General features: G+C 51.8%; 1 protein-coding gene across 4 annotated transcripts in view; it reads right to left on the bottom strand.

The window, feature by feature from the left end:
* Positions 1 to 8,882: 8,882 nt before the first annotated feature.
* The window catches only part of BDH1 (3-hydroxybutyrate dehydrogenase 1), a 39,514-nt gene continuing 23,287 nt past the window's right edge, over positions 8,883 to 25,109 (bottom strand). For all 4 annotated transcript variants that reach the window (XM_042955269.1, XM_042955270.1, XM_042955268.1 and 1 more), the window contains 3 exons: positions 17,580 to 17,721; positions 10,641 to 10,793; positions 8,883 to 9,396 (listed from right to left, as the gene is read on the bottom strand). In XM_042955269.1, coding sequence (XP_042811203.1) covers positions 8,927 to 9,396; positions 10,641 to 10,793; positions 17,580 to 17,721 — 765 coding nt within the window. In that variant the 3' untranslated portion in view covers positions 8,883 to 8,926. The remainder of the gene's footprint in view (positions 9,397 to 10,640; positions 10,794 to 17,579; positions 17,722 to 25,109) is intronic.

Consider the following 25,109-nt stretch of genomic DNA (forward strand, 5'->3'; position numbering starts at 1 on the left):
GAGCTTCTTTTATAAGATATATATCTCATTCCTGAGGCTTCCACCCTCATGACTTAAGCACCTCCCAAAGGCCCCACCTCCCAATACCATTATGTTTGGGGGTTGGGATTTCAACATATGAATTTGGCGTGGGGGACTCATTCAGACCATAGCAGATGATCTCACTGGGGTTGCTCTTGAGGGGACACCTTCATTAGGCAGAGAAACTAGACCTCAAAAATATTTCAAATCTAAGAATTTTGTTTGAGAGTAAGGACTGTGCTTTGGGCTGCCCAGGGTCTCAGCCTGATTTATGGTCAATTTCAGCGCAGCCACAACTTCATGAATCTCTCCTCTTAATCTAAGTTGAGCCACAGGCCCCAGTGGCCCAGGTGAGGTCAGGGAGGCCAAAGTCAACTTGGCAGGGACCCTCATTATTACCAGAGGAACAGTCAACGCTTGCGCCCAGCAGTTAAAGAGAGTCTGGTTCTGAATCCTGTCACTTTCTGACTGACTGGGCAAGGTATTTAAACCTAAGCTTCAGTTTAATCATCTATAAAATTGGGATTATAAGTCTTACCTCATAGTATCACTGGGAGGATCAAATGGGATAATGCTTAACCCCAGGCCTGGCAAGTAGGAAGTGCTCAATAAATGCCCATAACTATTACTATCAAATGTGGCTTCCTGCCCCCATGTGTGTGCAATACCTTCCCTATCTTCTGTCCATCAAGGGCCTACATTAGTTAAGATCTGATTTGCCTGCAAAGTGGTAATGCAGAAAAGATAGAAGTTTATTTCATCCCACATAAAATCTAAATGGGTGGTTGAGGAAGGAAAGTAGTTTGCCAGTGTCTGGGATCACCACACTATCTTGTAATGCCATAGATGGCCTTGACCTCATGATTCAAGATGGCAGCATCCAAGTTCCAGCCAGGCAGCAGAATGAAGGGGTGAAGGAGCCAAAGGATGCTTATAGTCTATCTCTTAAGGAAGGTTCCTGAAAGCTATTGAACTACCATTGGCCAGAACATAGTCATATGACCACCTCTGGCTGCAAGGGAAGCTGGGAAATGAGGTCTTTATTATGGGTAGCCATGTGCCCAGCTAAACATTGGTGGATATATTCCTATAGAAGGACAGAATGGATATCAGAGACCTAGCAGTCTCTGCTCCGAGGGTCTTGGTTTGTCTTGGCCAGCTAGGCGGCTGGAAGCCAGGTACCTAAGCACTAAAACACAGGGTTGGGAGCATGCTGCTTTCTCAGCCACTCTCAGTGGCTCAATCTACAGCTGAGAACCTGGAACTGGAACCGGAACTCATGCCTCCAGCCAGAGGTCAAAGAAAGTTGTATTCTATTTAATCACCTCCCAGGCCGTCCCGGGCTTCAACTCTAAAGGCAGGAAGGCTCCGGGAAAGGCAGCTGACTGCTCCCTCCTGGCTAAACAGAGGACACTGAGCAAAGCAGAGGTTCTGAGGGGGCAGAGAGGCACAGCAAGCAGGTGGGCCTGTCCCATGTTGCTCCCTTCAGTGGAAATGCTCTGCCAAGCGCCCTGCCTCCCGGTGTTACCTGTCAAAATCCTCTTCCCTTGTCAAGGCTCTGCAGAAACACAACCTCTTTTAGGAAGCATCTGTAACCGGCTCAGTCAGAATCCCCCTCTCCCTTTCCTGGGTTCCCACACGTGGTTGTATCTCCGGTGTAGCACAGGCTGTCCTGGGTGATGATAGCTCCCCTAGGCTGGTGCACAGCTCACCTGCCCCACAAAACTGGAGCGCCTCAAGGCTAGGAATGCAATCTTACCACCAACCCCCTGCAGCCTGATTCTGGATGGCACTTCACCCTCAGAACTTGAATGCCGAAAAAGACAAGACAGAGAGGAAGACAGGCCTGGCTAAGACATAATGGAGAGGCAACAGGAAGAGCCCAAACACAGACAGCTGTGGGCAGGAAGAACTGGTCCGTCCTCCCCTGAGCTGAACTATTTAGGTGACACCCCCTGGACAGCTGCAAGGGTTTGTGCCTCAGAAAACACCTCCTTTTCTGCCGGGGATGCACTTGTGGCCTGTACTTCCAGACTGAAGCCTCTGTGGCCCCTAATTCCTTTATCCACCAACATCCCCTTCAGGGATTTCTGGCAAGGAGGTGATGCAGGGCTGCAGAGTTCATTCTGTTTAGCCATAGGAGAGGGGGATTGGGAGGAGGAAATTACCTCCTCTGCCCCAGGCCCCCAGAAGGAGCAGGTGAGCAGGAAGGAGGGCTCAGGCTGCTGTGGCTCAGCCTTGAGTGTTTCCCAACTTCTGTCTCTGGCACTGACACACCCTAGGACTAAAGCCTGTGTGCCTTTCTCAGAAAGGCCACGGTGAGGTGGGTAGGGATGGGAGAGGGTGTTTTAGGCCCTGGCTATGCTGGCTGGCATGCCTCTGGAGTCTCTCCCCCTGTGCCGGGCACTGTGCTGGGGAGCTTACACAGTCACCTAATCTATGTAGCCCTGCAAGATACCCACTGTTATCCCCATTTTAGACATAAAGAGACTGAGGCTGGGAGAGGCTAGATTACTTGACTGCATTATACAAATGGAAGGTGACCGAACAGGATTCAATGTCAGGTCTAGCTGGTCCTAAAACTTGTGTTCTTTCTACCCAACCTTGCCCAGAATGAAATTTCTGGAAAGGCCTTTTCTTTCCCATCCTCTAACTGCACGGTCTCTGAGGTCCTTCCATCTGCAACAGGACATCACCAGTAGGCTCCCTTCCCCAGGGGTTGCCACTCAGGGACCCCCAGATTTGCTCCTTATTTCTCTGCTTCCCCAAGAGCATCTCTTTAGTGTTCTATCGTATTCTCTTGTACACTTAAACCTCTCAGAAAATAAACACCCAATGCTGAAAACTCCAATTTGTCACATTCCTCCAGGTGGTATCCACCTCTCTGTATCTGTGCTCAGCCTGAGCATCTGGTCTGGTTCTACCTTCAGCCTCCAGATCATGTGCGCAGACTGTGTGTCAGAGCCCCCTGCCTGGTCATTCTTCACATGGTTCCGGCACTGTTGGCTCGGCTACCTTATGTTTTTGGTGTCTGGACAAGGCCCAGCAGTGCTTTTTCAGGGACATTCACTTTTATGCTTCCTTTGAGAAAGTTGAGGAACTCCCCAAGCGGAGAAGGACCCCTGGCCCTTCATGCCCCACCCTCATCTGCTATTGCCTGGGGCCCTGAGGCTCTGCTAGGAAGAAGCCAAATTAGGTTGCGTGGGGATTAAAAATGGCCATACTTTTATTCATCTCTGGTGGAATAAAGCATTTCACTTCCTCCTCCAAATCATGGCACCTGTCACCCTGGGTTAAGGTTTCTGGCTCCCTGGGCTAGCCTGTGAGCTCCGGGAGGGCCGTGGGCTGCCTGCCTTCGGACACTGTGTGCCTAGTACAGGGCTTGGCACAAAGAAGACACTCAAATGATACAGGAGCCAGAGGGAGAGGGAGCAGACGCTACTGAGCATGGGGCCGATCCTCTGAATATGGGAACACAAGGGGCATTTGCAGTGGCTCCTCCATTCCCACGAAAGCCCCGTGAAATCACAGCGTGCCTTCCACCAGTTTCTTCTGTTATAGAACCAGGCCAGAATGCTGGCAGAAAAACCAAGCGGCACTCAGAGATCTTGGTGGATCAGAGATTTATTTAACACCGGCGGGCTCAGAGGAGACCATTTCTCCAAAGATCTGAGCCCTGAGCACAAGCATGGGAGGCAATTTATAGTCTGTTACTTCCACATTCCGCATTAGTAGTAATTTGGCGCACGCCGCAAGCAGGGCAGGAAGAAGAACCCGGAAGAGGGGTCTCTGAGCTAGAAACTCGAGTTTGTTGCAGTTCCTTTGGCCATCTTATGGTGCAGAACTTTACTTATTTTCCCAACACTTCCACTGGAACCAGTCTGTTGATCCTGCCAGCCTGCAGGGAAGTTTATGATGCCCTTCATTACATCACTAGCCCCCCGTGGCCTGCCACTCTTTACCCTGTTTCCTTGAAGGTGCCCCCAGAGTCTCACAGAGCGCATGCTTTCTCATCCAGAGCAGTGCTCTTTCTTCGCTTCTCACAGTGAGGCCTGCACTACTTTGTAGACCTTCGGTGAGACATGATGAATCAAAACCTTTGGCCAGAACACAGTGTTAAGTAGGGGAGAGAGAGAGGCCCCCGCCGAGTAAACAGCCCAGTAATGGAACACGTGGCTGGATGGCCCACAGAGAAGGGTGCCCAGAACAGTCTGCCAAGCCCACTCTCGTTGTCGGAGAGCAGAGTTTAGCAACACTGAGACCCTGACCCTGAGAACAACGGGCAGCTCCTCCAGAAACCGAGGTGGCTGTGGCTGAAGCTGAGGAGAGCAGCCAGCCCCACTGATATTTCTGAAGGAACCCTGTGTGGTTACTCAATGCGCTGTAATTAAGCTCATCTATAATTTGATAAGTGGGAGCAGCTTCCAATTTTACAGAGTAATTAAGTCTCACTGAGAGCAGCACAAGGTGTTTCTGGGCCCCAACATCCCCTGAGGTTGGTCCCCATTCACTCTCTCTCTCTCCTCTAACATGTGCCCGTCGATGCTGAGCCAGAATGGTCCTCAGGCACGGCCCTGGCCTGCTCTCTCCAACCCTCAGGCCCTCACCTGTGCCCAGGCCACTGGCGGATCCCACAGGCCACACCCACAGTGAGACACAAGCCTTAGCCTCCCTTCCACACTGCTCTCTGCAAAACTGTGGGCTAGGAGAGAGCTGAATTCAGTGCTCCCCCCATCACTCCCTCACGGGCTACATGGCCAGCCTCTGACTGAGTGGGGTCCAGCCTAACTCAAGGGCCCTGATGGGGAGACTGAGGCAACCTGGGAGTAAAGGAAGGGGCCCCAAGGATGGAATCCAAGCCTGGTTTGTCTTGGCTCTCCCACTTCCTGGCCCTGTGATCTCGGGCAAATCACGTCACCTCCCTGAGGCTCAGTTTCCTTATCTGTAAAATGGCAATAGTGGTCCCGCCTAAGTCATAAGCGGTTGGTGAGGATCGGATAAAAGATAACTCACAAGCGGACACACGAGTGTAAGAAGTTGTCAGCATCTCACCAAAGGTACTGAAACCTGTCTCCAAGTTCTAGCTGCTTGAGGAGACGCAGGTGGCCGGCCACTCAGCGTGAGGAGTATGGAAACCTTGACAAACGAGGGACCTGGGCTCTTGAACGTGACCCGGCCATTTCCAAATACCCGGTGTCCTGTGCAGTTCTGGGTCATAGCCACTTGCCAAAGGAGTTATGTTAGGGGTGGTGGGTTTTGGCTCAGCCTTTGGATAAATTCTCCCCAACCAAGGAAACGTTGTCTCAGGAAGTAATGAGCCTCTTGTCACTGGAGGACTTCAACGCTTGGCCAGCTCTCTGGAGGCTGAGAGTCAGGCATGATGGTGGTTGAATTCCCTTTTCCCCTCTGAGGTTCTGGGGGCTCCTAGCAGCCTGTCCCAGCCCTAGTCCAAGGCCCTGGTCCCTGGGGCAGCAAGTCTCACCCTACACTTCTGAAGCTGCTACTCACAAACCACCTTCTGTAGTGCCTGCACACATCAGGAAGGCCTTGTCTGGTCTCCAGCAGAGCACCAGGGCCCCATAGCTCTCCTTGTTCTACATCCTTATCTGTGGATTCTCAAGCCCTGTGCTCATATAACCCTCGAGCACACTGGGAGCAGCTACAGAATCTGTCTCTGCCCAAGGTTGGGTTTCGGCATTCCTAGAGCATGCCCTCAGAAATGCCACTGACGGGGGCAGTGTTGGCCCAGTCAGGGCACATTTCCTACTGGAGGGACACTAATGGGCTCCTCTGGCATATGCTCTCCTAGGGAGTGGCACCCGGAGCCCAAAGGGGGAAGGGAAGGAGGGGATGGCTCATGTGGCAGTGCTCTGTGGCTGTTACTGTGTATATGCTTACAGATTTTTCTCACTGTTACGTAATTGAGGTATTTTTTTCCCCTCCTTATTTTAGATCCTGGTGCCATCTGCCCTGCTTTTCATGCATCACTAGCTCTGGGCTGGAGGTTAGATCTGGCTTGGCCACCTAGTTCTATCCCTCACTTGGCAAAAGACTTGGGGTAATCTGCTTCCTTATGTGTAAAATGAGATAGTAACCCCACCCTGCCACCTCCCAGGGCCACTGTGAGACTCAGGGGAGCGGCAGTGAACTGGCTGTGGAAAGCACCCAGCACTGCACAGCTCTGCCCGGTGGTCATCTGGCAGCCTGAGCCTGGTGCCACCCAAGCAAGGGAGCCTCTGCTTGCTCATGTCTGCACCTGCACCAGACGGGCTTCACATAGCTTTGCAGAGCCAGGCAAATGCAGGAAGTGAACAGGCCTCACAGGTGGGGAGTCTGGCAGACTGCCCCCCCCCCCCCCGACCAAGGACAACAGGGACACCATCCCAGCAGCTGGCAGCAGGCAGGGCCAGGCTGGCCCATCACCTGCTCATAAGCTTCTTGGTCCCAAGTAGAATGTTAAGTGCACCTTGTCAGAAGCATCTTGCAAAAAGCTCTCACCCAGTCTCTGGCCATCAGGGAGAGTACCCTAGAGAGTGGATGCCATTTGTACCCAGCAGAACTGGAGCCTCCTCCCTCCCGTCACCACTCCCAAGAAGGGGCAGCTCTCTGCTGACAGACAAGCAGTGAGGGTCTAGGTGCCAGGGGACCCTGACCTGCTTAGTTCCCAGGGCTGTTGGGGCGAGGTGATGGTGAACAGCACCACTCAGGAGACTTTCAGATCCACTGTGACACTGGGTGAGTCACTTTCCCTCTTGGGTCTGAGTTATATCATCTGTAAAATGGGAACAACCACCTCTGTTCTGCCCACTCAGCTGTCTCTTGTAAGGATGAGGACGAGACGTGCACCCAAGGAGGCTTAAGGCTGCCAGGGTGAAAGGTAATTGTGAGGTTTTCATTACCATTGAGATTATCTGGAAAGAAGGTGTCTGCGCTTTTCAATCACTGGGGTAAAAGTAAAAACTCCGGGAAGCCTGGAGGCCAGTCTAGCAGTCCTGTATTACTCCTGGAGACCCCAGCCAATGAAGATATGGCTTGTCCAGTGCTCAGGTGACTGCTGATCCTGACTGCTTCCCCTTCCCTCTGGTTCCTGGGTGTCCACGTACACATGTAACTCCAAGTGTCGTGTCCATCTCTTTCATAAATTTGAGCATGAAAACAAAATCTTCCAAGATGTAGAAATGCGATCCTGAAAGGTAAACTCTGTGATTTAAAAGGATGTGATTGTTATGTGAACACGATGGCCATCAAAAGTCCACCTCTGGTCTCTAAAAGGCTTCAGCCCTGCCTGCCCACCCCATCATCCCCACAGGCCCTTTCAGGCCTCACCCTGCTGACAGGTGGCTGGGTAGGGCATCTCTGATTAAAGACAGAGGGGACCAAGGCCCAAAAGGCAGGCTGAATTTCCTCCTTGTCCAACCCCCTATTTCTTGGCACTGCCTGAGCCCCGCCAGAGGCCAGGCCCAGCTGCACAGCTGTTCTTCTGCCTTCTCCTGGTGCCAGTCTCCGCCTTTAAGCCAGACAGCTATTGAGCAGGAGTGCTGTTTCTAAAAGGGTCTTGCGTTTTTGTGCCCAGATTGTCTGGGAGGTGGGGATCTGGAACCCTCTGAGACCTCAGGCATGGGTGGAAGCACCCAAGTCCAGAGAAGAGGCCACAGGGGCCGCAGAAGAGGCAGAACGCCCTCTAGCGGCCGTCCTAGCCATTCCAGGGAGAGGCGGAAGTGCCGGTTTGATTTGAAGGGCTGGCGCTCAGGACTCTACCATGGGGGGGGGGGGGGGGCAGCCACCTGGAGGAGAGAGTGGGGCCTGGTTTTGATCCAAACATCCAGGCTCTGGACAATTGCAGGGATAGCGACTTGCAAACCCAAACCCAAGAAGTGATAATACAGACTCTGCCTATCAGTGACCTGGCTTTTGATTAAAAATAAGGCCATAGCGGGAAAGCAAGCCATCAGTAAAGGCCACCCTGAGTTTGTGTGTGTCTGTGTGTGTGAAGGCTACTCTGTGTGTATGTGCGTATACACGTACTACATGAGACAGGCAGGGAGCCTGGACCTACCCCTGGTGCAAGCTTATGTACCACACACGGTTCCTGCCAAGGATGCCCCATCACCATGGTCGCACCCCAGGCAAAACTAAGCAGACTCAAACCAGAAACAAACCAACCTCTTAGCCAACAAGTACCTCTACACAAGTCGTAAGAGAGGTTGGAGAAATCACAAATGGATATTTCCAGAATGTCCCCACCCCTTCGAATTGCTGGCTCTGGGTCACACACAGAGGCACCATGGACATGCAAAGGGGTGCTCAGGTGAGGATACAGAGCTCATCACAGGATTCTCAGGTAGCTGGATTCAGAGCAGCCCTGGAACACAAAACATGAGGCAATTCTACAGCAGTGGCAGGAGCACACAACCCGGATCATTTACAGGCAATAAATGGGTTGCTCGTGTGTCCTCTTTGGGCCACAAATTCAGGTACCAAAGGAAAGAGTATCTGTCCTTTCTATCCATCAGGCTGGTTTAAGAATCAAATGAGATACATTTTTGAACTGATGTTTTGGCTTTAAAATGTGAAGAATTGATAATAAATCTGTTTTTAATATAAACATGTCTTCCCAAACGCTTTGTATGAAATCAGCTCCAGAGAGTTGGATGTACCGTGTTTGCCCTGAAGTTTTGGGGCCCTGCACACCACTCCATACCATGACTGCGAAGGCCCAGACCACTCGTTGTGTGCACAAGTAGGGCTGGGCTGTCCCCTCTGGCTAATGCTAAAATGGGTAGTAGGTCCTCCTGAGACTGTGTGTGGATAATGCACAAGTAGGTAGTCAAGAGCCTCCCTCCCTCCCCCCCCTCCCTCCTTCCCTCCCACCAGGGGTCCCCAACAGAGGCCAGTGGGAAACTCTTCAGTGTATGTAGATCCTGTCGGAGACCGCTCCGGGCAAGTGGGTCATGATCTGCATTCGAAGCCACCAGTAGTAGTCCATGGGGTGGTAGCGAGTGTAGGGCGTGGCAGAGGTCAGAGCATGGGTGACGGCCTTGATGACAGGGGATGTGTCTGTGGAGCCACTGTTACAGTAGGTCTCCATCTTGGCGATCTTCTCATCAAAGTACTTCCTGCCATAGTCCTTGCGCACCACCTCAGGCAGTTCTTCCCACATCTTATTGGCAATGGCCTGGATCCGCTCAGGGCTATAGAGGCTGGTGGCAGCAATGAAGTTGCCAGGCTCCACCACACTGACCTTCACGCCCAGCGGGTACATCTCGTAGCGCAGGCAGTCAGAGAAAGCCTCCACCCCGAACTTGGTGATGCAATATGGGGAGCGGGCTGGGTTGGCCATGCGGCCCAGCATGCTGCTGATGTTGACAATGCGACCTACAGAGGGAGACGGCAAACACCTGCTCAGGAGGCACTGCCTGGTGGGGCAGAGGGCCGGGGGCCCGGCATGTTTCCAGAGGCCTGGCTGCAACTGGCTTCCTGGCCCTGACACCTGTTTTGCTGCCTGTCAGGCTGGGGCCTGGACTTCTGAACCACCCAGGGTCAAGGGGTCTTCTCATTTATAGTCAGCTCAGGCCCACATGTCAGGATGAACCTCCCTGATATTTCCCAGGCAGCTGACTGTGCCAGGCAGGACACGGGAAGAGCAAAGAGCAGGCTGCATACGACGAAGGCACACAGAATGGGCAAATTTCTATCACCTGCCAGGGCTCCAGCTGCAAGCAGGCAGGGCCAGGGTTCTGCAACTGATTTCAGGGCTAAGCCATGTGGACAGGGTCTCCAGCACTGGAAGAGAGTGGCGACCTCAAGAGGCTTTCCCACAGACCCAGCCTTGGGTAGTGGGATACAGGTGGAGCTGATCCAAGTAAGCCCAAGCAGACCTGGGACCTGCTTGCCCTGGGTGTGCACTCAGCAAGTTAAGGCACAGCCTCATCCTGGACACTGTGGGGAGGGCAACTTTCAGAAACTTCCAAGCTGGAAGTCACTGGAGGGTTGGGGTTTTCTTCTAAAATCCTACAGCTACTTTCTGGGTTCATCCTATCACTGCCGAAACTTTGGGATAGACCGTATGGATTGTGCCCTTTTTTCCATTATTGTTTGTTATCTAGGGAGAAAATCTGAATCAGTCACTTCCTAACCAACTGACACGGTTTGAGTGTTTTGTCTGGTTCCAGATGTCTAATCCTGACTGTTACTATCACTGTATTTTACTTACAACCACAATCATCTTATTTTTTAACTGTGGCACAGTAACTCATAGAACGGATATACCAAAATTTACTTAACCACACCTCTGTTGATAGTTGATGTGCACACACAGCTCTGTGCACAAGGGTGGTTATTTCTCTAGATTAGGTCCCGAGGGTAGGATTATTGCTGTTAATTTTTCAGCCTTCGAGACTGCTGACCTCTCAGTGGCCCTTCTTCCTGAGAATCACACATCCCTTTCCATCTGCCTGGCCATGGCACCTCCACTTACCACCATCCACAAGACCTGCACAGCCCCTGAGAGTCAGGTGCTCAGCCTCACCGGGGAACGGATGCTGGATCTGCTGAGACCAAGTTCCATACTAAGCAAAGAAGAAAAGGTGGGGCAAGAGGAAGATCCCTTTCCAACTCACCTTTGGCCCTTCGGATGAGGGGCAGAAAGGATTTTGTCATCCGCACCGTGCCCCAGAGGTTCACTTCTGCCACCTCCTTGTAGGTCTCCATGCTGGTGAACTCCACCTCTCCGAAAGTCGAGATGCCCGCGTTGTTGACCAGGCCCCACATGCCTGGACAGGATGGGACAGAACTGCAGTCACCACCTAGCCTTGGCCTCAGACCTCACCCATCAGCCTACAGCCCATCCCCCTCCCTGCTCTTGTCCCTTTCCCCCCAAACTTGCCACTTCCTATCCAAGGCTCTTGGGACACTTTCTAGACTCACCAAGAATAACAGGAGACCAAGGGGACGAAAGTGCTGGCTGTGACGCTCCCTTAAGTCTAAAAAGTCCAATCATCATCTTGCTTCTACCTGCATTGACTCTCTGGGCCCCACCATGACCCAGCCCTGCCAGGTGCCCTCAGTCCTGAGTCCCACATCAGCTAACTCGTTTCCACTATGGTCCATGCAGTCACGTCCTCGCACCCTGCACCCCGCACCGAGTATTCATCCCTGCCTCTGCAACTTCACCTGAATTCACCCTCCTGCCGGAAGCCAGGAGAACCACAGGAGTCTTCCAGATCAAGCCTTCTCTGGAGGTCAAGGGAGGGACCCAGCCTCCAAGGTCACATAGCAGTGAGAGGCTCAGCTAAGGCTTGACCTCAGGCCAAGCCCCAGTCCTACTCCACCCTGAGACCCTTCTGATCATTACTGCATTCTCTGATCTCCCTGCTGTGAACCACGCACTATTTGCTGGTTACCACTGGTAAGCCCCAGTGTATACATACACCTGATCTTTGCAGGTAGAGAACCCCCCTCAGCCTTGTGTGGTCCCAGGTGGAGTACGGAATCGGAGCAAACGTACACTCTGAGTATACTTGGGTTGACTGTTTCCGGCAAGACCAGCTAGGGGAGAGCTGGTTTCTGTAGACTCAGTGAACACTGGTGCTGGAAGGATACTTGGAGCTCTGACGACTACTTTTACAGCCAGGGAAGCAGAGGCCCTGAGGAGAAGGGACTGGCTTCAGGGTGCCCCAGAAGTCAGAGGCAGAGCTGAACTGGGGAAAGTGGCACCGAGGAGGCGGCCTTGACTTGCAGGGCCCTCTGAGTTCTGTTTTCGGGGGGCCAGAGCTGGATGGGCTGGAGCCTCAGGGCAGAGCTGTCCTCCAGGGCCTGTCCTCCTGTTGCCTGTGGGAACCCTGGCCCTGATTCACTTTCCAAGTTAATCATGGAAATGAGTTTGTGTAAATGACAGAGTGATTGGTCTCTCGCTGCTTTTCTTCCGTGTTACCCAAATTAAAGCTTCAGCTGACCTCTGGTGCCTTCTCCTTCAATTACAGAGAATTAAGGACATTTATTAAGAGAGGAAATTGCTGGTTAACAAAGTGCTCATGAAGCTGTCACTCCCACTCCCCACAGCGGCTGAGCGGACGCCTCAGGCTCTCAGGTCTCACCAGTGACCTCGCAGTGACGCAGCCACTACAACCCCCACCCTGCAGACCTCCCCGGGAAGTCTTCACCCCTCTCTTCTTCCCAGGAAGGGCAGGAGGCCTCCCGCCACCTGACAAGGCTGACACTTCACCCTCCACCTTCCAAACCATAAGCCATCACTCCTTGTCCCTTTTTTATGCAACCTCAACCCTTCCCTTGCCCCTGACCCCCTCCCTTCAGCCTTATACCCATTAGATGCTCAATAAATGTTTGTCAGATGAATGCATGTCTACAAATACCATGTCTCAACACTCTAAAGAACCTTCTCTTAACCACGCTACCTCCTCACACCGCTGTCTGCTCTCCTTCCCTCCACGGCCCATTTCTCTGCTCCCCTGGGCTCCAGCCCTGCTGCTGCTCCATGGTGTCTGTGGTGCTACCTGCTGAGGATGTCGCCGACCCCCTCATCCCTCCCTCCCATCTTCACTCCCCTCAACCTCCCACAGTATGAGCATGACTCATGGTGCCTGACATTCACTCCTCCCTTGGCATTAATGATACCCAAGCATCTCCTCCATCCTCCCTGACACCCTTCTTCTACCTGCCCCCTAAATACAGGTGTCCACCAATGTCCTGTCCTACACCACCTTCTCTCAAATTACACTTGGTGCTCAGGCAGCCTCGTCTTCTTTACGTTCATGGACATTTCCAGCTGCTTTGTGTTTGATTCACACAGGACAGTATCACACTTAAAATGCATACAGGTTTTTTTTTTTTTTCCAACTAAAAACTAATTACATCTGACACTGATATCCAAAAAAGTGTAATTGAACTTGGCCTGTGGAAGCACATTGCTCCTGGATTACAGCTCTGCTGACTTGATAAGCAATAACAGTTTGCGGACCTAGGAGCTCTCTGGAGTCCTCAGCCAACATTCCAAACCCACTCACAGTGAACATTCCTGCTGTTTTCCTGTGACAGCCCCGTCACATCACCGCCTCTGCATCAAAGGTTCCCATGTACCCCTTGCACTCATGGCTCTCTCCTAACCCCGGTCTCCTCCTCCTGATGGGCACTTTCACCTCAATGCCCCCCAGGGCCCCAGCACCCCCGACCCACAGCAACACGTCACTCTCCAGCTGCTCCAGCCCGCACCTCCTCTTTGCTAACAGCCTCACTTTCATCTGGTTCCTCGCTTCTCCCCCCATCTATGAGTACTGATCAAGAGTATCAGTTGATATTACTGATCAGTTGATACTATTGATCAAGATCAAAAGGACAGCTGCCAGCCCCTGAATAAGCACTTTGCATGCATTCATTCAGATACTAAGTTGTCCCAGGTCTGGATGAGGCAACTGAGGCTCAGGGAGGTTAAGCACCCTGCTCAATGTCATCCAGCTAACAGGTGGACAGGATAGAAAACACAGGCCTCATGCTCAACTCTGTGCTGCTGTTGGCTTCCTCTGCTGTCACAGAATCGGTGTCTTCTTTCCTCTTTCCACAGCGTTACTCTGGGTCCTGGTGGCCTCCCTCCAGTATCATTGGAGAAGACTCTCCCAGGTCTCCTTGTCACAGCCTCTGTCCTCCACCTCCATCCTGATAGGCCGGTCAGCCACACTGTCCTCTATCAGTCACTTCCCCCTCTGATAATTCCCTTCCACAGGGGGTATGTGAGGCTTCCTTTGCCAGGCTTCTTGTTTTGCCCTCTGGAAGCCTGAGCCACCTACGCTCCTGCCTCATGCTCCACCCCGCCCTGCTGCTCCCTGGCTCTGCTCAGTGCCCCGTCCCTCAGCCGGAGATGAGAGCAGCTTTTGCTGACTTTCTGCCCATGGTGCTGCGGCAGTCAGATCTAGGTGTGAGCACCGGATCACTCACAGGCACTTCTCCCACTTCACAGATGGGCAAGCTGAGGCCCACACAGAGGAACATACAAGCCTAAGGTCACACTTCTAGTAAGAGATGAAGCCCACAATAACTCCAGTCTTCTCACTCCCAGACTGAGGGAGTCCCAGATGGAGGACAGGGTCTTCCCTATCTGCGGCATAATGTCCCCGGTGCTGTAACTGTTCCAAATAGGTCCTGCCATGAAGCCACCAACTTACGCTTGGCTGGTGTCGCACCACAAACTCCTCCTGCCAGGTCAAACCCTTACTGGTGCTCAGCACACTACCAAGCATACAGCAGGTACTCAATAAGTATCTATGTACTGTGAGGTTAAGTGATGGTTGCAAGATCGGGCCTGCCGGTTGGCTCACTGACTTAGCCTTTCCCTGGGGTGCAGGTGGGCAGTGCTGGTTACAGGCTCCAGGTGTCCATCCAGTCACTCAATAGTTCTGCTGGTGAGCACAGATGGCTCACCTGCCCTGATCACACAATCCCCTTCATCTCACCCCCCTGAGCCTGGCTCCCGTGGCTTTGACAGATACTGTTCCACGGAGCCAACGTGAAGGGCACCAAACTCCTCATCAAAACGTACGCTCCACTTGTCCCGGTTAGGATCCTGTCTGGGTGGTGAGTTGGAAGCAGCCACCCACTTAGGAACCGCAGGCTGATCTGAAAGCCCCAGAGGGCGCCACCTGGAGCTCAAGGACAGCATTGCCGGAGAAGGAGAGAACTGCAGCGGCTTTACCAGGAAAAAAAACGGCCCTTGGGGTGGGGGTGGGGGCCACAGGGAAGGAAGAGAGGTGGAGGGAGAAGTAGGGAGAGAGAGAGAGACCTGGACAACCACATGTCTGACAGATTTATTACCTTTTTCAGACCGAAAAATCTTCAAATCTTTTTCCAGAAAAGGCAGTATTGGTTAAGTAAGGTCATGGTGTGGTTTATCAGCCCTCACTGAAATGCGTCATGAGGGAAAATGCAGTAGGGAAAAGTTTACTCATCGAGGCGGTACTAGGCTTTGAGCTCAATGTGGCTCTGGGTCTACCCTGCCTTGCCTGTTAAGCTAAACGGCCAGACTAATACAGGGAACCGAAACAGTCCTGCCCTGGTGGCAGGGGACAAAGATCAGGATCCTGGGCAGCCCCCAGCTCTGGTGCAGCCCCACTCTGTGCTCAGGTCTACAGTGATGATTTCTTTCTGTGGGCATTTTAAATCACCACAAACCCTCAGCCTGCAATGAAGTGGCTTTATGGTGCTGAATGCAGCTGTTTTCCTGCCTAATCGCTTATGAAGGCAACATCCTGGCAGTCGGGGAAGGTGGGCATGAGGAGGATTTACCACTGGGGAGGGGTGAGGCAGGCTGTTCCTCTCAAGCTGATAATCATGCCAGTGGGACCCATATCCTGCCTTTTCTCAATGGGACAGGAGCCCTGGCTTTGCCTGCTAATTATTAAACAGATGTTCAGTGAGTTAGGGAATTCACAGGCCTCTCCTCAGAAAGCAGAGAGACCTGGCCATGGTCAGCCTTGGGATGGGGGCAGCACTGAGCTGACAAGGTGACACATCAGCGACAGGCTGGCAGGCCAAGCAACAGCTTCTCCGATAGCCACACAGCACAGGAGTCTCTGAGGCAGCTGCTGGCCGGTGACAGCATCTCTGCCTGCCTGATAAATGCTCAACAGGGCCCAGCACAGGCCCTGGTGCCCTCCCCTCCTCCCTACTAGTGCTTGAAGTCACCATTCAGGAGAGCTGCCCCCACCCCATTCTGTGGAAAAGCAGAGAACTGAATGAGGTTCTCTTTCTGCATGGTCTATCAGGAAACTCAAAGGTAAATGTCTTAGGGGCACCTGGGTGGCTCAGTCGGCTGAGCGTCCGGCTTCGGCTCAGGTCATGATCTCATAGTTCGTGAGTTCGACCCCGCATCAGGCTCTGTGTTGACAGCTCAGAGCCTGGAGCCTGCTTCCGATTCTGTGCCTCCCTCTCTCTCTGCTCCTCCCCCACTCATGCTCTGTCTCTCTCTCTCTCTCAAAAATAAATAAACATAAAAAAAAAACAAAACGGTAAATGTCTTAGATGAAGCAAGTAGCCCAGAATGCAGCACCATCACGGCTGTGTACTTCATGAATGGTGTCTCCTCCCACTTAGGTCCTCCATGAGCCGAACTGGGAGGAGAGCTAAGTCCTTATGTTACAGGAACTTTCTGTACCATGTGACCTTGTTAGCTACTGGCCCTCAAACTTTTTGTTCCTTCAGCTTCCCGTGCCCAGTACCCACCTTCTCTGCCAGCTGCCTCTCCCCCTCTCGTCCCCTGACTGCTTATGTTTCCAGGAGTCCCTCTGTATCCGCACCCCCCCCGACCCGCACCCCAGCCTCACCTCCCGGCCTGGACATCTGGTCTCCACGCGGACATTCCCCCAGGGTGTCCCATGGGCACTCCCCATCCCTCAACTTGCTCCTCCAGTGGGGGGCACCAGGTGACAGGAGAGGCCTCATGCCCCTCCCTCATCCCCACATGCATCCGTCACCAAGTCCAGCCAGGTGTGCCTTCCCGAATCTGATCCCTCCTCATCCGTAACACCCACTGCCCTCGTTCAGCACTCCTGCACTCCCTTTAAATCCACCCTCCACACTGCCGTCACAGTCCCCAGACTGACCAGGTCATTCCCCTCAGAAAATCCCCTTCAGTGGCTCCCACAGGCCTCAAGAGAGTGACCATGCTCCCTTGCCTGGACCCCAGGCCCTGGACGACCTCCCTCCTCAGCCCCATTTCCTGCTCCCGCCTCCACCAGACTTGTCCCCTGGCTCGTCCCCTGGCACATGCCGTGTGCTTCTCACCATCGTTCACGCTCTCCCCTCCTCCTGGAATGCCCTCCTGCGCTCTGCCACAATTTGCTTTCAACAACCAGCTCCCCACCCCTCTGAAGACTGGGCTGTGTCCTTCTGTTGTGTGTTGCTCCCTGAGAGGGGATTTGGAAATCATTGGGGCTAGCCCCCCAATAAACTGTGAGGTCCTTGGGGACAGGAACTGTGCCTTGGTCATCTCTGTGTCCCCAGCACTTGGTCTGGCACCAGGCCCAGAGTGGGCATCCAATGAGCACTGTCTGAACGGACCTGAACCAGCACTCATCCATTCATCTCTTCTAGAGGTTTAAAAAAAAAAAATTTTTTTTAACATCTATTTATCTTTGAGGAAGAGAGAGAGAGAGAGAGACAGAACGCAAGCAGGGGAGGAGCAGAGATAGAGGGAGACATAGGATCTGAAGCAGGCTCCAGGCTCCGAGCTGCCAGCACAGAGCCCGACACAGGGCTCGAACCCACGAACCACTAGATCATGACCTGAGGCGAAGTCGGACACTTAACCAACTGAGCCACCCAGGAGCCCCATTTCTAGAGATCTTTAAACCACCTCTGGCTTTATTTCGCATTGCCTTATTGCATGTGTGTGTTTAATTTAACCCACTGCCTCCCACTGGGCAAGAGGAAGAGCTTAAACAACAGGGAAAGTAGGCTTTTGGCAGGACACAAGTAAATGGGGCGTAGTTTTTAGGAAAGGTGCCCTTGGGACGGCTAGTGCACTACCCCTGCTGCCCCAAGGTGCCCCTTACCTTTCTCAGGGTCCTCCAGGCTCGAGCGGACAATCTCCACCACTTTGTCCACTTCCTCACTTTTGCAGACATTGAGCTGAACAGTTCTTAGTCGATCGCTCTTCAAGCTGTCCAGCTCCTTGACCCCATCATTTCCTTTGTCCTGAGGAGGAGAGAGGAGCTGCTTCAACAACTTCCTTCCTACCCTGCCTCCAGGATGAGGACCAGGGCCAAGGCCCTGCCAAAGCCTGGGCTTACTAACAACTGCAGGAAACGGTCTCTGGAGACCCACTGGGGCTGTTCAACCAGCAGGCGGTTCTATTCAACCCTAGTACTGATGACAAATCAGGCCAAACCAAATGCCCTAGCTCAAGCCCCCAGGAGAAAGACTCACTGGCAGGAGTCTTTCTCTAAGCAAAGGTTGCAGACTCAGTACCTGCCCCGGCCAGGCATGTGGGTATCAGATAATGGGGAGGGTGGGGACTTGGGAATGAAGAATGTGCCTTCCTCTCAACCCCTGCCAGCTGCTGCCCATGTGGGTATGTATGTGACATAGAGTTGCCAGATGCTCAGATTAGGATTTCCTAATTTTTTAAGTTTATTTTGAGAGAGAGAGTGTGCAAGAGAGGGCATGTGTGCACATGAGGGAGGGGCAGAGAGAGAGGGATGAGAGAATCCCAAGCAGGCTCCTCACTGTCAGTGCACAGCCTGACACAGGGCTCAATCCCACGAACCCATGAACCATGAGATCATGACCTAAGCTGACACCAAGAGTCAGATGCTTAACTGACTGAGCCACCCAGGTGCCCAGGATTTCCTAATTTTTTAAGTGTCGGCAACTTACATTAAAAAAAAAAACAAAACGACATAGGCCAAAGCACATCCACAGGCCATATGTGACCAGTGGGCTGCCAGTTTGTCACCTCTGTTCTAAGACAAGGGCCTGTCACCACCAAGATGGTCAGAGGCCAAAGCAGGCTCTAATTCCAGCTCAGTCACTACTCAGGCTCAGGTACTCTGGTGCATCCTTTAACAGGTGCCCAGTTTTTCCAGCTTAGAAATAAGGACACTGCCACCTGTCCTGATTTGCTCAGGTTAACGGAATGAGGAAATCATCTTTATTTAAAGCCTGCTAAACTATAAAGCGCTATGCAAATCCAGGTATTCTTAAACATGAGAAAGCAAACATTTCTTGGGCCTCCATCATGTTCTTAGCCCTGTGCTAAGAACTGGAGACACAAAAATAAATAACTCAGCCCCTGTTGTCAAAGAGGCACCTTGTAAGGAAGGGAGCAGATGCGTCAGCAAACAACACAGGCAGTATTTGCTGCATTGAAACCTTGCAAGAGGTGAGAGACTGCACAGAAGGTGGGACAGACAGGGAAGGCCTTTCAAGAACAGTGACAGCTGAGGCCATGAACCAGAGGGGCCCTGGGGATGGGACATCTCAGGCATAGGAAAGTCCTTTTCAGGCAGAGCAGATAAGGAAATGGTTGCACATGCGGCTGGGGAGGTGGGCGGCGGTCTTCTTGGGGGCAGTGGTGAGCTGCTGGAGGGTGTGGATAAAAGCAGGCATCATTTACTGAGTGTTTACCGTGCTTCCCACTGTGCTAAGCACTTGCCGTGCATTTCTCATTAGCCCTCACATCATGAGGCCGGTTGTATTACCATATTTCATCTATTCTATAATCCACATTTTTTCCACCATAGGGATCAGCTACAATGGATGTGAAAGTCAAACACTGTCCATTACAGTTTGATTGACAGTGACTTTCTTAGTGGTGCATGAAACGGTAACGCATCTTATAAGAGGACTACATAGCTGCCAGATGCTGACGTGAGGGAGCTATCCTTACTCCCAGCCAAGGGCTTGCCTGAGCTACAAGCAGTACTGAAGCAAACATCCTCAGCAAGGGCAAGAGTAGGAAGCACAAGGATGTCAGCATATGTCAGCGGTGAAAACTTCTCTACAAATTAGGCTGAGCCTCATTAAGTGGTCTGAACCACGAGGACCCTAACCCCAAGGCTGGACACTCTGCACATGCATGTCAGAGGGACAAAGGAGAGAATGGCGAAGGGACTATGTCAAATGGGGCCAAAGGTGCTGGAGATAATCACTCTGGAGAGAGACTTGGGGAGAACAGGACAGTGAGGGAGCAGACTTGTCCCACGCAGCCCACAAAACAGAAGCAGGGCCAGGAAGAAACTCAGCCCAAAACAAGAAGTGACTTTCACAGTCCACGGATGGTGTAGACTGCCCAGGAGCTCAGACAGTGAGGGTGGAGGTCATGGGGCGGAACGTGGTGCAGAGAAAACCCAGGCAGGAGACAGAAGGCCAGGCTGATCCCCCCCCACCCCCCACTAAGATCTCCTACACCCCGAAACAGTCAACCTCTACAGGGAGCCTCCCCTGAAAGAAGCAACATGCGTAGCCCTTCCTAGACAACACGACAGGTGTTCCATCTACAGGTAGAGCTTCTGCTGCCGTTCCCACAGACGGCTCCACCAGCAAAGAACTCCCTGGGACGACACCATCTTCAGGCCTGGAGGTGGGAGGGGCTGGTGCCCACAGACACCTCTCTCTTCCCCAGACAGCACGCAGGCACCACAAAAACACGTATCTTGTGTTCATGCAGTCTTCATGTCATGCTTCCTCGAATGCCCCTCAGAGCAGAGCCCAAGTGGTCTGAGTGCCCAAGGGGTGCTGACGCCTACTTCCACCGGGAGAGGCACCCATGGGTCCTGTCTTCTTCCTGGGCTTTGTTAACCCTGCTACCACCTTTCAGCAACTCTCAGACCCCACACCAGACCTCTCCTTGAGCCTCTAGCCAGCATTGAGCCAATGTCCCTGAAATCCCCAGGGGAGACTCCTCATCCATGTCAGGGGGCCCACATGAACTTAGTTTGGTAACAGAGCAGCTAACAGCCTTCCCCCAGAGAAACTGGGGGTTAACCTCACTGCTCACAGCTTTGGGCTCAGCATTCAGGACCCCAGGAGAGAAACCCACCTCCTACCTTCACCTGACAGATGTCCCCAAGAGTTCTCATTACTCTGAGCAGCCTTCACATCCTGCTCCTGACAGCCACGTCAGCAGGGACACCACGACCGTCAGTTTACCTCCAGCTGTTTGGAGCTGTTTCAGCCCAAGGGCTGCAGACCAGGGCAGCTGGTCCCCTTCCAGATCCACCTGTCCTTAGTCCAAGGCCACACTCCCTGGCTCCAGGGTTTTTGTGTCTTCGTCTTCATCTGTCCTGCTGCTCAGGGACAAGCTTTCAGTCCTGCTGTGCTGGTGCCTATGTAACTGGTTTACTAATAAACCCACTTCTTTCACTATCCCTTTATTATTTTTTTAACGTGTATTTATTTTTGAGAGACCGAGAGAGACAGAGCACGAGCAGGGCAGGAGCAGAGACAGAGACACACAGAATCTGAAGCAGGCTCCCGGCTCTGAACTGTCAGCATAGAGCCCAACGCAGGGCTTGAACTCACCAACCATGGGATCATGACCTGAGCCACAGTCGGACACTTAACCGACTGAGCCACCCAGGTGCCCCTTTCACTATCCCTTTAAATTTCATCTGTCAGCTCTCTTTCTACCCCTGGATGAAATCTCAGGCAATTCTTGTAGCGATTCCACACACTCTCAGATAATAGAGCCTCTTTGTTTGACTTAGGGTGCCCAGCCTGGTTTGAAGACCCAAACCCTCAAACTTGTATCCAATTTAAAGCCTGCCCTGACCCAGGCCTGAGGGAGTGCAGAAAACCCACGGGATGCAGGTAGGGGTGAAGATTGTCTTTCTCCCAGTTTTCTAGCTCCTCCTCACCTGTACCTTAATCTCTGACCCTTTCTGAGGTGGGATCCAGGGGCTGGCAAATTAGGGGGCAAGACTGTAGTCTTCAGAGGCTGGTACTCCTGCTGTCTTGCTGTCCATGCCCTGGGACAGCAGGTGCACAAGAGCTGGCCTTCCCTTCTTGGGCTGCTTTTGTGGGTTCTGCAGGGATCCCTCCCCTGGACATCTCCTGTGCCTCTTCTCCCTCAGCCTCGGCTTCAGTGAGGCAGCCCTTTGGCTGGAGCCACACGGGTGCTCCTAGGAGTCTCACTGGATGGGCACCCTTATGATGACTCGGGGGAGCCCTCCCCCTTGTCCACATCAGGTCCAGGCAAGCGTGTCCTTCTGGGCAGAAGGACGGCCCTTTCCTGGTACAGCGTTCTTTGCTCTGCCTCCAGATGAGCTACTCTGGCCTCATTATTGGGGCTCTAGACTTCGGTTGGTAAATAATAAGGTACCATTCTGTGGCCTCAGACTCCAGAGCATAAATGGTAAGCTCTCCAGGTAGCTTTTAAGTTTGTTTTTGTTTTTGTTTTTTTAATGTTTATTTTTGAGAGACCGTGAGCGGGGAGGAGCAGAGAGAGGGGGGACAGAGGATCCAAAGCGGGCTCTGGGCCCAGTGTGGGTCTTGAACTCACAAACTATAAGATCATGACCTGAGCCAAAGTTGGACACTCAACTGACTGAGCCACCCAGGCTCCCCACTTTTTTTAGTTTTAATTCCAATTAGTTAACATACAATGTTCTACTAGTTTCAGGTGTATATTACAGTGATTCAACACTTCCATACATCACCTGCTGGTCATCACAAGGGCACTCCTGAATCCCCATCACTTGTCCCCCCACCCCCAGCCCCGCCCCACCCCCTACCCCCCACCCTGGTAACCATCAGTTTGTTCTCCATGGTTAAGAGTCTGTTTTTCCTAGTACTTTTCTTGAAGTCCACCTCATTTTACTGGAGACCAGAAGGAAAATATCACAGCACATTAACAACTCTGTCCAACCTCTCCACCTCTTCCACCTCCACTTATTACCATCTTGAGGCAGGTGATGGACTAATCGTGGCAGGAAGGTTTTACAGACTCTCAGCATGTCCCGGTAGGTGCTCTAGCACCTCAAGGCAGGAGTGAGGACACTCAGCATGTTAAATGGGAGCAGTTAGCGCACATATTAGAAACACTGAAGAGGAGCAAGCCTGGGGCATTGTAATAATCACAGGATGGGTAGCAAGAGTAGCTCGCAAGGGAAATGGAAGAAAAACCAAGAGAGCAGGTGTCCAAAAGGCAAGAAACAATGTGTAACAAACAAGAGTGGTTTGTTAGGTCAAAGCTGCTGACGGGTTGAGTATGATACGATCCGAGAAGTGGCCAATGGATCCAGCAAAATGAGGGCTGCCGGCATCCTCGATAAAAGCTGTTCAGAGGCATCCAGGGGCCTTCCTGGTTCCCTGCCTTCTTTTCCCAGCTGGTCTCCTCTCCCTCCAGGAGGGTTCTGGGCTTCACCTACCTCAAACTACTGACAGTGTCTAAGTATGCAAACTCCATCACAGGAACTCCTGTTTGTCCTTCCAGATGGCAATGAGATGCCACCTTGGCCTATCAAGCCTTCTCCCACTCCCAGAGAGAGGCAATCTGTCCCTTCTCTGATACAAGATCCACCCCCAATTCCATTTTCACCTCACACCACTCCCCATCCCTCCCTCACTGCAGCCACAGAGGCCTCCTGCTGTTGCCTAATACACACAGGCACACACCCTGCTTGGGCTTTGGCTTGGCCATCCCTTCTTCCCCCTCAAACCTGCAAGCCTTGCTCCCTTACCCCTTACCTCCTTCCAATGTCACTTTCTCGGTAAGGACTTTCTTCCCTCTTTAAACTCAACACCCGCTCTACCAAATTCACCATCCATCCTCTTTCCTGTTTTATTTTTCTCCACAGCTTCAATATCCCATAGAAAAGCAATTTACATTTTTGTCTTCTCTATCTCCCTGTGCATCTCCCCTCCTCCACATAAGCTCCACAAGGGAGCTTACCCTCCCTGAATTGGTATATGCTGTATCTCAAAAGGAGAACATTGTTAGCTCATAGTAGGTACTCAATAAATATTTGTTGGGTGAAAGAACAAATAAACAGAGTGGTGGGGCCCAAAGTCTAATCTAGATGGGTTGGAAATAAAATGGGAAGTAAACAGGCGAAAATATCTATTACAAACAACCCTCTGGGGATGAAGAGAAATAAGGTAGTAGCAGACACAGGATATGGGGTTGTGTCAGAGAGAGAGAGTGGGTGTGTGTGTGTATGTGTGTGCGTGCACATGCAACCAAATGATTCAGTAGAGAGCGAGGAGTTAATGATGTAGGAGAGGAGAAACATCTCTGGAGCCAAGTCCTTGAGTTGGCCCAGGGACTGAGATAAGAGCATGTGGAGTGTTTGGGCACAGATGTAGTCAGAATCCACCATGTGGCTTAACATCGCAGAAGCAGGCTGGAAGACCGACCTCCTGTTTTCAATTCCTATAGCACTTCATCCCTGGTCTCTGGTGGCCCTGACTGCTTTCTGCTGTGCATAATTAATTCAAACCTCTAGTGACTTCTGTCTCCTCTAGCTTTTGACCAGAAAAGACAGACCATGACATCAAAATAGTCAAGAAGTAGCTCCAACAGACATAATCTGGCAATGACCTTGTCCGGTATTTTGAAGAAAATACCAGTCACTATATCAGAATCACTGCCGTGGGGGTGGACGGAATAAGAGCACCCAGTCCAACCCCCTTATTACAAGTAAGGGGCTCGGGGAGGGGAAGTGCCTAGTCCCGGGCTAGTGGCTGATACGGCACTAGAATCCAAGGTCATGACTCTCTCTCAAAAGCTCCTCTTCAGCACTCAGCAGCTTCTGTCCTGCAATGTGGAGTCAGGGTGCAGCCCCTGGGTCACTGGGTAAGCCACCATAATGGCACAGGTGTTTAAGACATGGAGAAGGAACTTCAAAGGCACAAAACATTCTGTGGCATCACAGCTCCTGCCAGGACCTGTTGAAGCAGGTCCACGTTATGCAGAGAACCCAGTTCCAAATATGCCCCACCCATCATCCCCAAATCCATTCTGAAACAGGTTTTTGCATGCACTATCACAGGGAGTAGGCATTGGTATGGCTTTTGGAGGCAGCAGTTTGGCAGATTTGAATGAAACCTAAAATCTGTACACCTTTTTCTACCCAATATTTTCATATCTAGAAATTTTTCCTAAGAATGACTAATGAAAAGCATGCAAAGATATGTGTAAGACGATTCACTGTGGCTTTGATTTTAATAGCAAAAGTCACAAATAATGTGCACACATACGTTTTAGTTATTCTGGGGCAAGAGACTGCAGTAAAAACACTTGCCTTTTTTATATCATCCACTTCTGTCTGGTTTGAATCTATTATAAATATGTATTACTTTCATAATTCAAAAGAAGGAAAAATTAAAAAGACAAATAAACCCTCTCTGATTTGTGCCATAGTCAAGACACCATACTGTCTTTGACAATTACAGCTTTGTAATACAGCTTTAAGTCCGGAAACCCTCTCTGATTTCGAAATATGTTCAAACCATGGCCATGCAAATTACTGTATTATTTGTGTTTGTTTATCTTATTGAACATTTACATTGGACAGGTATTGTTTTCACAGATATTAAACCTACTATAAAAAAAATGCCTTCTCTGGATTCTTACTGCCTTC

Source organism: Panthera leo, chromosome C2, assembly GCF_018350215.1.
Source record: "Panthera leo isolate Ple1 chromosome C2, P.leo_Ple1_pat1.1, whole genome shotgun sequence".
In the NCBI taxonomy this organism is placed as follows: Eukaryota; Metazoa; Chordata; class Mammalia; order Carnivora; family Felidae; genus Panthera; species Panthera leo.